The 14,202-nt window shown below is 41.1% G+C and overlaps 1 protein-coding gene across 3 annotated transcripts in view; it reads right to left on the bottom strand.

Moving 5' to 3' along the window:
- Positions 1-14,101, bottom strand: part of LOC135506099 (serine/threonine-protein kinase D3-like) — a 60,849-nt gene extending 46,748 nt beyond the window's left edge. For 2 of the 3 annotated variants that reach the window (XM_064925525.1, XM_064925524.1), the window contains exons 1-2: positions 13,792-14,101; positions 12,482-13,331 (exon numbers count right to left, since the gene is read on the bottom strand). In XM_064925525.1, coding sequence (XP_064781597.1) covers positions 12,482-12,835 — 354 coding nt within the window. In that variant the 5' untranslated portion in view covers positions 12,836-13,331; positions 13,792-14,101. Of the gene's footprint in view, positions 1-12,481; positions 13,332-13,791 lie in introns of those variants that run through there. The other variant, XM_064925527.1, reaches the window with a different exon arrangement.
- Positions 14,102-14,202: the final 101 nt, after the last annotated feature.

A 14,202-nucleotide genomic window follows, 5' to 3' on the forward strand; every position in this document is an offset into this window, starting at 1 on the left:
ACACTGTATCAGCCCTAACCCTAACCACACTGTATCAGCCCTAACCCCACTGTATCAGTCCTAACCCCACTGTATCACTCCTAACCCTAACCACACTGTATCAGTCCTAACCCCACTGTATCAGTCCCAACCCTAACCCTACTGTATCAGTCCTAACCCTAACCCCACTGTATCAGTCCTAACCCTAACCCCACTGTATCACTCCTAACTCTAACCCCACTGTATCAGTCCTAACCCCACTGTATCAGTCCCAACCCTAACCCTACTGTATCAGTCCTAACCCTAACCCCACTGTATCAGTCTCAACCCTAACCCCACTGTATCAGTCCTAACCCCCCTGTACCTCACTGTATCAGTCCTAACCCGAACCCCACTGTATCAGTCCAAACCCTAACCCCACTGTATCAGTCCCAAACCTAACCCCACTGTATCAGTCCCAAACCTAACCCCACTGTATCAGTCCTAACCCTAACCCTACTGTATCAGTCCCAACTCTAATCCCACTGTATCAGTCCTAACCCTAACCCCACTGTATCAGTCCCAACACTAACCCCACTGTATCAGTCCTAACCCTAACCCCACTGTATCAGTCCCAACACTAACCCCACTGTATCAGTCCTAACCCTAACCCCACTGTATCAGTCCCAACTCTAATCCCACTGTATCAGTCCTAACCATAACCCCACTGTATCAGTCCTAACCATAACCCCACTGTATCAGTCCTAACCCCTCTGTATCAGTCCCAACCCTAACCTCACTGTATCAGTCCTAACCCCCCTGTATCAGTCATAAATCCCCTGTATCAGTCCCAACCCTAGCCCCACTGTATCAGTCCTCACCCTAACCTCACTGTATCAGTCCTAACCCCTCTGTATCAGTCCCAACCCTAACCCCCCTGTATCTGTCATAAATCCCCTGTATCAGTGCCAACCCTAACCCCACTGTATCAGTCCTAACCCTAACCCCACTGTATCAGTCCCAACCCTAACCCCACTGTATCAGTCCTAACCCCACTGTATCAGTCCCAACCCTAACCTCACTGTATCAGTCCTAACCCCCCTGTATCAGTCATAAATCCCCTGTATCAGTCCCAACCCTAACCCCACTGTATCAGTCCTAACCCTAACCTCACTGTATCAGTCCTAACCCCTCTGTATCAGTCCCAACCCTAACCTCACTGTATCAGTCCTAACCCCCCTGTATCTGTCATAAATCCCCTGTATCAGTGCCAACCCTAACCCCACTGTATCAGTCCCAACCCTAACCTCAATGTATCAGTCCTAACCCCCCTGTATCTGTCATAAATCCCCTGTATCAGTCCTAACCCTAACCCCACTGTATCAGTCCTAACCATAACCTCACTGTATCAGTCCTAACCCCCTGTATCAGTACTAACGTTAACCCCACTGTATCAGTCCTATCCCCACTGTATCAGTCCTAACCCTAGCCCCACTGCATCATTCCTAACTTCACTGTATCAGTATGATTAACGATAAGGAGCACATGATGTTGACAGCGAGCTATACCTTTAGGGAACGTCAGACTGACTCCATGGCATTGACTACTGAGACTACTTAGATAACGTCATTCCATTTCCAAGTGTTTGAGTCAAATACTCATAAACACACTTCTGTACAGCTCCAATGATCCTTGGCTATTTTTACTCTGTATTGTACTGAGTCTATTCCTGTTCCTTTTCGCAGTGAAGGACAAAGGGCTTTCAATGTAGAAACAAATAACACTGTCTGACAGGGACCGCCTGAAATTCAAATCAAATTAAATGTTATTCATCACATACACAGTTTACAGCAGGTATAAAAGGTGCAGAGAAATGCTTGTGTGCTAACTCCATCAACAATACTCCCTCAAAAATGCTCCCTCAACAATAGTCCCTGTCACGGATCCCCCTGGTACTGCTGCTCATTCCATTCACCAACTCCGGAGGTCTAAGTCACCGGTCTTCTAGGCGTCACTGAACTGGATTCATTACCACCAACCCCGGACTGTCTTGTCTCATTACGCACACCTGGTTCCCATTCCCCCTGATTAGTATGTTATATATGTGCCCTCTGTTCCCCATTGTGCTTGTTGGTTATTGTTACCATGTCCGTTGGTCTTGTGAGCGCACCTGTTCTGTTGTATCGGCTTCCATGTTGTGTGTTATTGTGCACTTGTTTTATGGGTCTTGTCCTGTGTATTGTTTAAAGGTTTACACCTCGCTCTTTTGTGTGGGTGGAGAAAATAAATCCCCCTTTTATGTATTCGGTGGCAGGATAGCCTAGTGGTTAGAACGTTGGACTGGTAACCGGAAGGTTGCAAGTTCAAATCCCCGAGCTGACAATGGTACAAATCGGTTGTTCTTCCCCTGAACAGGCAGTTAACCCACTGTTCCTAGGCCATCATTAAAAATAAGAATTTGTTCTTAACTGACTTGCCTAGTTAAAGGTAAAAAAAAAAAAATCCTGCACTTGTCTCCTGTCATTATACAGTGTGACACTCCCTCAACAACGCTACAGTGCCCTGCAAAAGTATTCATCCCATCAAAACTCACGGACCAGGCAAGGAGGGCATTAATCAGAGAATCAACAAAGAGACCAAAAACAGCACTGAAGGAGCTGCAAAGCTCCACATCGGAGATTGGAGTATCTGTCCATAGAACCACTTTAAGCCGTACACTCCACAGAGCTGGGCTTTACGGAAGAGTAGTCTGACAAAAAGCCATTGCTTAAAGAAAAAAATAAGCAAACACGTTTGGTGTTCACCAAAAGGCATGTGGGAGACTCCCCAAACATATGGAAGAAGGTACTCTGGTCAGATGAGACTAAAATTGAGCTTTTTGGCCATCAAGGAAAATGCTGGCGCAAACCCAACACCTCCCATCACCCCGAGAACACCATCCCACACTGAAGCATGATGGTGGCAGCATCATGCTGTGGGGATGTTTTTCATCGGCAGGGACTGGGAAATTGGTCAGAATTTAAGGAATGATGGATGGCGCTAAATACAGGGAAATTCTTGAGGGAAACCTGTTTGTCTTCCAGAGATTTGAGACTGGGAGGGAGGTTCACCTTCCAGCAGGACAATGACCCTAAGCATACTGCTAAAGCAACACTCGAGTGGTTTAAGGGGAAACATTTAATTGTTTTAGAATGGCCAAGTCAAAGCCCAGACCTCAATTCAATTGAGAATCTGTGGTATGACTTAAAGATTGCTGTACACTAGATGAACCCAACCAACTTGAAGGGGCTGGAGCAATTTTGCCTTGAAGAATGGGCAAAAATCTAGATGTGCCAAGCTTATAGAGACATACCCCAAGAGACTTGCAGCTGAAAATGCTGCAAAAGGTGGCTCTACAAAGTATTGACTTTTGGTGGGATAAATAGTTATGCACGCTCAAGTTTTCTATTTTTTTGTCTTATTTCTTGTTTGTTTCACAAGGAAAAATATTTTGCATCTTCAAAGTGGCATGTTGTGTAAATCAAAAGATACAAACCCCCAAAAAATTCATTTTAATTCCAGGTTGTAAGGCAACATAATAGGAAAAATGCCAAGAGGGTGAGTACTTTTGCAAGGCACTGTAGTGCACTACTTTTGACCAGGACCCATAGGGGAATAAATGGAATTGGTTGTCATTTGGGACGCCGCCTTAGACTCCAAAACCAGAGATCCCACTGCCACCCTTTTATGGTCCAACATATCACACACGGTTCACATTACATAGTCTGAATAACCATGGGATTTCAGATGAGTTCAAGCCCCTCGGCAGCACAATCTTTTCTACATTAAACATTTCACAGAGGGTGCGTTCCAAATAGCTCTCTATTCACTACATAGTACGCTAATTTTGACCAGAGCTCTGGTCAAAAGCAGTGCACTATATAGGGAATAGGGTGTCATTTGGGATGCCAACAGGCCAGGGATGTTATACAAGGCCTAAGGCTCCTACAGAGATCGAAGCCCTTAAAGCTGAACACATTCTACAGGAATGTGATAATGACCCTCGCCTGTCCAATAAAGAGGTAACATGCCAACAGTGTCGGATGTAGCTCTGTTCTAGGCCGTGAGTGTGGCTTACTAATGCAGAGCCTTCCTAAACATTAGCAAGCCGCACTAACGACCTGGACCAGAGCTAGAATAGACATAGTGTCCCACCAAGCACAGTCCTCCATTCTGGTGATCCTGAGTTTTAAGAAACAGGAACAAGGCAAAGAAAGACTGAACGAAACCTGCTCAAGTGATTTCTCCAAATCCACCAGGGCTTTATATAAGATGATTTGTGGAGATTATGAAATGAGTGTGCCTCCCTCTACTCTAGTAATAGGCCTGGTTTATCAATCAAAAAGAGCAATCATAAAAGTTTATATAAATCCTTAGGAACCGTGCCGTGGTACTAAACAAATCAAATCAAGGTTTATTGGTAGCGTACACAGATGACAACATGCTGAAAGAACGGCAATTCCATTGTATGTATCTCACAGCGAAACTTAATTATTATTCTCCAACGCACAAGCTGCAGCAGCATCACCAATGCTTTAAAGGGGTTCCCCAGTGTACTGTCTCAAATAATACAGGCTCAGTTGTACCCATAGAAATCACAATCAGACACCATGTACATTTACCAAATGTTGATAACATGCCCTATAAAACACTTGTTATTCCCTATGGGCTATCCCTGAATTCCTTTATTACAGTGCCTTCAGAAGGTATTCACACCCCTGGACAGCCTAAATTTAAAATTGATTCAATTTAGATTTTGTATCACTAGCCTGCACACTATACCCCATAACGTTAAAGTGGAATTATGTTTTTGAAATGTTAATAAATTGATTAAAAAAATGTAATGCTGAAATGTCTTGAGTCAAAATATATTCAACTTCTTTGTTATGACAAGCCTAAATAACATCAGTAACATGGAATCACTTTGTGTGCAATACTTTTTGAATGACTACCTCATCTCCATACCCCACACAAACAATTATCTGTAAAGTCCCGAAGTCAAGCAGTGAATTTCAAACACAGATTAAACTACAAAGACCAGGGAGGTTTTCCAATGCCTCACAAAGAATGGCAAACAATTATCTGTAAAGCCCCTAAGTCAAGCAGTGAATTTCAAACACAGATTAAACCACAAAGACCAGGGAGGTTTTCCAATGCCTCACAAAGAATGGCACCTATTGGTTGTTGTGTAAACAATTTAAAAGCAGACATTGAATATCCCTTTGAGCATGGTGAAGTTAATAATTACACTTTAGATGGTGTATCAGTACACCAAGTCACTACAAAGATTACAGGCGTCCTTCCGAACTCAGTTGCTGGAGAGGCAAAACATGTACTTTATATCCTGAATACAAAGTGTTATGTTTGGGGCAAATCCAACACATCACTGAGTACCACTCTTCATATTTTCAAGCATGGTGGTGGCTGCATCATGTTATGGGTTTGCTTGTCATTGACAAGGACTAGGGAGTTTTTTAGGATATAAAGAACCGGAATAGAGCTAAGCACAGGCAAAATCCTAGAGGAAAACTGGGTTCATACTGCTTTCCAACAGACACTGGGAGACAAATGTACTTTTCAGCAGGACAATAACCTTAAACACAAGTCCAAATATACACTGGAGTTACTTACCAAGATGACATTGAATGTTCTTGGGTGGACTAGTTACAGTTTTTACTTAAATCTGCTTGAAAATCTATGGCAATACTTGAAAATGGCTGTCTAGCATGATCAACAACCAACTTGACAGAGTTTGAAGAATTTAAAAAGAATAATCCAGGTGTGCAAAACTCGTAGAGACATACCCAGAAAGAATCCAAAGGTGATTCTAACATGTATTGACTCAGAGGTGTGAATACTTATGTAAATGAGTATTATTATTATTTCTGTATTTCATTTTCAATAAATATGCAACGTTTTCTACAAACATGTTTTCACTTTGTCATTATGGGGTATTGGGTGAGAAAAACAATATTTAATCCATTTTGAATTTGGGCTGAAACACAAGAAAATGTGGAATAAGTCAAGGGGTATGAAGGCAATGTATTGTGTATTTTGCAAGATAGAATGTCTCTCTCTCCCTCCCCCCTCTCTCTCACACTCTTTCTCTCTCTCTCTTTCTCTCTCTCTCTCTCTCTCTCTCTCTCTCTCTCTTCCCCCACCCTCTATCTCTCTCTCTCTCTCTCTCTCTCACATCCTCACTCTTCCTCACTCTTTCTCTCTCTCTCTCTCTCTCTCTCTCTCTCTCTCTCTCTCTCTCTCTCTCTCTCTCTCTCTCTCTCTCACTTCCTCACTCTTTCTCTCTCTCTCTCTCTCTTTCTCTCATCTCTACTCTTCCACAAACCAGGGGTTCATCCCAAATTGCACCCTATTCCATATATAATGCAGTATAATGCAGCACTTTTTACCAGGGCTTTTTTAAAGGGTGGTAGTGGGAGAGGAGGACCTCAGTTATCTTCATACTATAACACCACACCATCAGATTCCTAATGATAAATTGGATGAGAAAATGTATAAACCTGATTCTAGGCTACATAGTTAACCTTTGTTCTCTCTGCTGTTCCAGTCTTGTCCTGTGCACTGGCTGAAACTAATTGTTAGCCTATGGTACTTTAGAGCAGGAAATACACTCCACCAACATGGCACAGCTCCACATGCAGTACTGTGGGAGGGGTGGGTGGTCAGTCAGTCACTCACCATCAACACAGTTCTATGTCATTCATGTCACACAATGTGTGTTGTCTAATAATGGCCATAAAAACAATGGCGGAATAATGAAGTTGCTTAACCTACTCCCTAGACTTGACGCCCCCACTGAAATAAAATCAGTATAATATAAAAATCCCCATAAAATGTGTACATTTAAGCTAGAGATCTTTTTGCGTCTCAATCCAACCCATCCACCGATGTTGCACTTCCTCATCCGTGTGAAAGGTGACAGATTAAATTTTTTAAACATAACTTTTTTTAAAACGTTCTGAGAATGGAAGTGAAAATGTCACCTGTTAATTTGAAGGGAGGTCAATTTGCAAGGAGGTTCTGAGAACGTTTTACTATGGTTCCCTGAAAGTTTTCTTGGGAGATTTTATTAACGTTCTGAGAACGGAAATGATTGGTTATTTGAAGGTTTTTGAATAACTTTTCAAACATTTCAATAAGACTGCTAGCTTAACTGTTTTTAGCTGGAAGCACAGATAGGATGCATTGAAAGGAATTTACTTAGGCATTAATCACACAAACACATACATTTATTTTAGTTAGTATGGCATCAGTGAGATTCAAACCCATGATCTTCTGTTGTCTACCAATTGAATTAGTCCACTGCGCCACCAGGATGGAGATAGCATGCTTTTTTATGCATGCTTTTTCTTTTTTAAACTAATACAAAGCTGTTCATTTTAGTCCATTCAAACAGACCCCATTTCAAAGGAAACAATCACTCAGTAAGATCAGGTGTGGCCAATTAGTGGGTGCGGCCAACACAACTAACAAGATAGAGAATAGAGAGAGTTTTGTTGACACTGAGAACGGAATGTATACGTTTTAAATAACATTCTTAGAACATTCTTTGAGCGTTACTAATGTTTTCTTGTGGTTTTCTTAAGGTTCTGAGAACATGACTTTAAAATGAACCGCAAGGAAACCTGCAGAAAACCTTATGCTTAAATTTTCATGGCAGAACATTATTTCTCCCAAATTTGTTGGATCAATTTGAGAACATTACTTTAATTTGAACCATGAGGAAACCTGTAGGAAACGTTATGTTGAAATACTGAAATTCCCACAGAAGAACATTGTTTCTTAACTTTCTTTGAACTATTTGAGAACATTCCCAATGCCAAACCAGTTGGAGAACATTCATAGAACATTATCAAAATTTAAATGTAGATCTAACCATGTTTGAACATTTAGGAAACGTTCTCTTAAAGTAATGAAATTCAAAGAAAATAACGTTTTTTTCTCAAGTTCCTTAAATGTGCTGAGAATGTTCTGAAGCCAAGCAACTATCCTGCACCATACCCAGAAGGTTGTGGGAAGGTTGTTTGCAAAATGACGATAAGATAACAACGCTCTGACCAAGCTCTAAGAAACGTGATTCTCAGAACGTTATGTGCTAGCTGGGTGGTGGCTAATATTATTACAATGGCAAGGAGCCCTACTGTATCTCAGTAGCCCATCGCCTAGTGATTTTCAGAACTGATGATGATGATGATGATGATCTCTGTGAAACTTCACCAGCTGATGTGATAGAATAAAACCTTCTAATTCTGTAGTTCCAACACTGGGTTAAGAGTTTGCAATACAGACAGATTTGTTTATTAGGGCAAAGTGCAATTGTTTGGACATTAAGGAATAGGTCAGCAATCTGCAATTCAGCTCCTTTGCTTTAATGAGCTTCGTAGTAAGCGAGAAATGCCCTAGAATGACCCAAAGACTACATGTGCAATACATTAATGAAAAACATAAGCAGATTGTTTTCCCTCTGTCTGAATAGGTTGCTCTATTTCATGCTCTTTTACCTTGCAATTTATATTGCATCAATTAACTTAACAGTTTTAGCCTCAACTCTGTTTCTTCCAGCTAGAATATACACACATCACTTATCGGAACCCCAATCTCCGTTTTTTTTTTTACACACACTAGCACCTCTTTGTCTGCTGCCTACAGCAGCCTGCAACCGTGGTATGTGACAGGACAGGGAGGGTGGGGCTGACTACGGAGCTGAGCCGGGCAGACTGGTGCAGCCCGGGACAGTATGGCGGGCTGCAAGGGAGGGGAACTTCCCCACTGTCTTCCTGGACACCCCGGGGACTGTTCCTGTTCCCCTCCTACAGGAGAACAAATATTACATGGTCCAACATACCGTAAATATGGGCCCAGAGTTTCAATACTCCCACACCAGGGGGGGGAAATTACGTCTCAAATGGCATCCTATTCCCTATATAGTGCACTACTTTTGACCAGAGCCCATAAGGAATAGGGAGCCATTTGGGACAGTTTTTTAAAGTGAGGTGGTGGGAAGACATATCAACATCTCTTTATGGTATGAACCACCATCAGTAATGTGATGTACATGTAGTTTTGTTGTTGACCTATATAGTATGAATAGTGGATACTGGATACACTCATGGCTTCCAGAGAAGGCTAAGGATAATGTATAGTGCAAGTTTGAAGGCCGAGCAAGCAGCCTCATAACCATGTGGTTAAACGAGATGGGTCGATTGCAACGAACGCAGGTCAATGCTGGTCAAATTCTACAAACGGGAGATGATATGCACCTGTGTGTTAAAACATATATTTCATTTAAACCTTTTTAATATATTTTAAATAAAAAATATGGCATAGGCCTAACTCATCGCGATTGAATTGATTTAATTCACATTTCTGGTTTGGACCGTACAGCAGTGACGGTCGGCGTCATTTAAGTGAGGTAGGAGCGTGGCCTTATTACAGCATTTCTATTAGATACCTGTCATTCATATTCCAATCATCCAGCTCAATGTAACATCAATAGATTTAGGCTACTACATGATACTCAAATGTTCCCTTTACCCATCATGAGGTTGCTACAACCTAGCCTATGAATGAAAGTTTAAAACGTAGGTGCACAGGTCGAGAATTTTTTTTGTAATCAAGGTGACAGACAGTGACACATGCGATACTGCCTTGCACACTCTTGCCTGCATCTAGCTGATCTAAGGTGTAATCATTAGTCCAAAAGTTGCAAATGTGAGTTTCTATTGGACAAAATCAGGTATTTTTATTCCCGTTATGTTCCGTTTGCTTCCGTTCAAGAAGTGTTTTTATACAGAATCGGCAGAATGAATACACCCCTGATCACACACACAGTTCACTTTCATAACAGCCACATAAAAACAGCATAAGCACTTTGATCATTGTGTATATTATTCCTTCTCACAACAATCTCCTCCTCTCACCTTTTCCCGTTGCTTGTGGACAACACATCAACTTTCTGTGACCAGACAAAAAAAAACTTTACAGGCCAACCCTTCATATCATGACCTCTAACCGCTACACACAGCCTACATCATTGTCACTTCATAGTCTACATACACTACCAGTCAAACGTTTTAGAACACCTACTCATTCAAGAGTTTTTGTTTATTTTGACTATTTTCTACATTGTAGAATAATAGTGAAGACATCAAAACTATGAAATAACACAAATGGCATCATGTAGTAAACAAAAAAGTGTTAAACAAATCAAAATATATTTAATATTTGAGATTCTTCAAATAGCCACCCTTTGCCTTGATGACAGCTTTGCACACTCTTGGCATTCTCTCAACCAGCTTCATGAGGTAGTCAACTGGAATGCATTTCTATTAACAGGTGTGCCTTCTTAAAAGTTTATTTGTGGAATTTCTTTCCTTCTTTCCTTGCAGTCCAGGGATATTTCCCCGCGATCTTGATAAGAAATTACCATACTTTTTCAAGCTAACTTTTTTTTTTTTCTTGTACTTTTACCACTTTTTCTCCCCAATTGCTAGTTACAGTCTTGTCCCATCGCTGCAACTCCCGTACGGACTTGGGAGAGGTGAAGGTCGAGAGCCATGCATCCTCCAAAACACTACCCTTCCAAGCCACACTGATTATTGACACACTGCTCGCTTGACCCGGAAGCCGGCCGCACCAATGTGTCGGAGGAAACACCATACAACTGACAACCAAAGGCAGCTTGCAGGCGCCCGGCCCGCCACAAGGAGTTGCCAGAGAGCGATGAAACAAGTATATCCCGGGCGGCCAAACCCTCCCCTAACCCGGACGACACTGGGCCAATTGTGAGCTGCCTCATGGGTCTCCGGGTCATGGCCGGCTATGACACAGCCTGGGATCGATCCTAGTGTCGCCTCAAGCGATGCATTTTCTTTTTATAGACAAGTTGTAATTAATGGATTACATAAATTGGAGAGAAAAATATATAGTAACAATAGGTTAGACCATATTATTTTTCCATTCATACAAGGTGTCAGGTAAATTGCCACATTAGATTTTCCGTGGTAAACAAGGAAATACTTTATTTCAGTTGTACGGACTGATTGTCAAAATAGATCATTCGTCGTAAGTCTACAAAAAAATCAGGATCAATTTGTTCCATTGATAATACCCACCAAAGGGAGGAGTGTTCTTGAACTTTTTTGGCAGCAATAAGGTATAAAAGATAACCTCGACATAAATCGGTGACAAGTGATGGTTGCAATTGAGATCAGCTGTGCGAGTGATTTTAGGGCAATGTTTTTGAACCAGCGATGACCTTGAGTTAGTACGCTGGCCAGTGGTCATTGCAATAGGCCCCATATGTTTAAATTGAGGAATAGAAAAGAGCTGATGTTGCACTATGGCTCACACAGAATGAAAAATGTTACACCCCTTTTCTTTGATGAAATCTAACACAGACAGTAAAAACATGCCTCTACGGTATATTGTGCCATCGCTGTTGTGTCAATCCCCCATCATCATAACAAAATGTAATTTTTCTACTTTTACTCAAGAACCATACAAGAACAAACTTGTTATACATTGCTCTGTGTATTTGTCACACAATGAGAAACTGGGAGTGGTATGTGTGATAAGGCCATATACCTTACAAGAGCAAGTGAAGATGTTGTTGAGTAATGTAGTCTACTCTGGGAAACATGTTATCTGTGTTTTCCAGCCTACCACAGTATTTCAATATTTTGCAAAGTAGGAGGTAGAATCCGTCACCTCTCATCTAAACAACCCCTGTGGCATCTATTGTGTGCAAAAACAGGTGTAACACTCATAAGCAGAAAGCAAAACAGAATATTACACCTGTGAAAACCACAACTATACAGTACATTTGCCCTGTTTCAATTGTACTTCTCTCAAATGCAACCTCTTGTTTTTTTTCTTACACTGATGCTTACTTTACAATGTAACGCCTCACCTCATGGTTCAACACTAAACACCTGTACGCTCTATAAAAAAAGTAATAACTACAAAAAACAGTCCAAATATGAGTTTTCTAACTCTTAGAAATCAACAAGGTCTTTAAAAATCGATGTCATATGTAACAGTCTAAAGAGTGTAGCCTACAAATAAATTAAGTGTATTACAATTTGCTATACAGACCACTAAAGGAGATTGTGTGTCATATTAAATTATATATATATATTAATTTTTTTAATGGTCGAATTAATCAACTAAACTAAAATCCCAATACAATATGATGAATATAGCAGGTCACAGACAACTGTAAAATAATTTAGAGTGTATAGTTTTTGTTCAGGTTTTGATGTGATCTGATCTGTCTCCATGCATGCCCATCATGAGGACTATATGTCCAAGAAATGGTTTGTCTTTAGGGTTAGGTTAGCTAAGGTTAGAGTTACTGCTGTAAGTACATTGTCATAATGAATCATTATAATATTTGTTGAACTGCAATTACATTGTAATTAGTTACACAGTAATAACAGCACTGTGGTGTAAATTGTTACCTTACCTTTTGGTCCACTATTGAACATACGAGCTCCTTCACCGCAGATATCCCGGACAGATCGCTGGCATCCAGGTTCACCGTTTCCCTGGTGAGTCCGATCTGGATAAGAAAAGACACCCCGTGGAAAGAGCACCCGGAGTTGGTGGGGCTCGGGGCGCTGAGACTCCCATTTGACAGTCGACTGTAGAGTGTCGCCGGCGGGCTTGGAGACGGCGAAGGAGTCGGTGGGGCGACTGGATTCGGAGCCACAGAGAGGGGGCACAGTCTGGGTAAGGGTGGAGGGGAAGAACTGCTGCAGGCAGACATTGGCTGTCTTATGTCTTCTTGACGAGGTAAAGAGTCAAAGTTGACCGACATCGAACGTATTATTTCGAATAACAGCTCTCAAGTTCTATTCAACAACATTGGCTTTGTTGAAGCATCTTGGTAATTTGTTCAGAATATCCAGTCGGTTGAATAAGTGATAGATCATTCGGGGGGGAAAACGAATTCTAGTAAGCACTTTAGCTTACTTTTACAAATAAGACATCTTTGATGTATTACTGAACATCAACTCTATAAAAAAATAAACAATTCCTCTGAAGTGTAAATTGTGCCCGTTCCTCTTCGACAGCTCACACGAGGCACATAACAATAAATGTTCAATGGAATCATGTTGATTCTTCCTCCATTCTCAGCTCTACTACACTCCGAGGACAAAGTGCTTCTGCAAAAAGTTCCCAACCATTGGAGAATGTTCAGCCTCAGCGCAACAAAAAACTGTTCTTATCGTGAGTAGAAGAAACAACCACCGAGCAGTTCTCATCAGTTGCAACTCCATGGAGTAGAACGTTTCTAATTCCCCGTAAATTATCTGGTAACAAAAAAAACTATAGATGAGAGTAGGTAATGGAGAACATTTATGTGGGGAAAAACTTGTAGGATCAATGAGTCAGAATATTGATTGATTAGCCAAAAGTTACTGTAAATGAATAGGCTGCAAAACAGCTTGTACTGTATACAATCATTTAATATAACCATTTAAAGGGTATCAATAATAACAACAATATAACAACAGTATTATTATTATTATCATCATCACTTGTTGTGCCTTTGCATAATGAATTTAGAACTTGACTAACACATCTGAAATCAAGACACGTCTGGATATGTGCTCTCATTTGATTGGGAGAGGTAAAACATGTTCATGTAATTGCTTGTAATATGATTAACTGTACATAGCCTATGCTTGATCTATTTCACTTATAAATGCCCACACAAAGCCCGTATACGTGCTCTTTTGATAAGGTATAAAATCTTTGAAATACATTTACCTTTTCGAAAAGGACGGGTTTCACTCTGGAGATGAACAATGTGTGTGTTAATTCTTATCTTCCAAGACGTTCGAACGCTTGAACTGTGACATCACGGTGGTCGGGTGTGAGTGTTTAGATTTGGCTCCAAACTCCCTATTTTGGCATGAGTGCAAAGCCTGAATATTTTGCCAACTATACTACTTTCCTTTCCTAACTTTCTTCATGTAGCCAGATAGCAACCAGTTTGTCAGTATCCTATTATCGCACTGTAATATGCCGCGTTCATGTACTAGTCGGAACTAGGACACTCGGAAATGTCTGACTTCCTAACTGGTTGAACGCGAACGTGTATATCGACAAGTTGTAAATATCCGTGTTTACTTACTTCCGACTTGTGTGTAAACGCGGCATTTTAACCCTCCCGTCCCC

The sequence above is a fragment of the Oncorhynchus masou genome, chromosome 19, assembly GCF_036934945.1.
Source record: "Oncorhynchus masou masou isolate Uvic2021 chromosome 19, UVic_Omas_1.1, whole genome shotgun sequence".
NCBI lineage: Eukaryota > Metazoa > Chordata > Actinopteri > Salmoniformes > Salmonidae > Oncorhynchus > Oncorhynchus masou.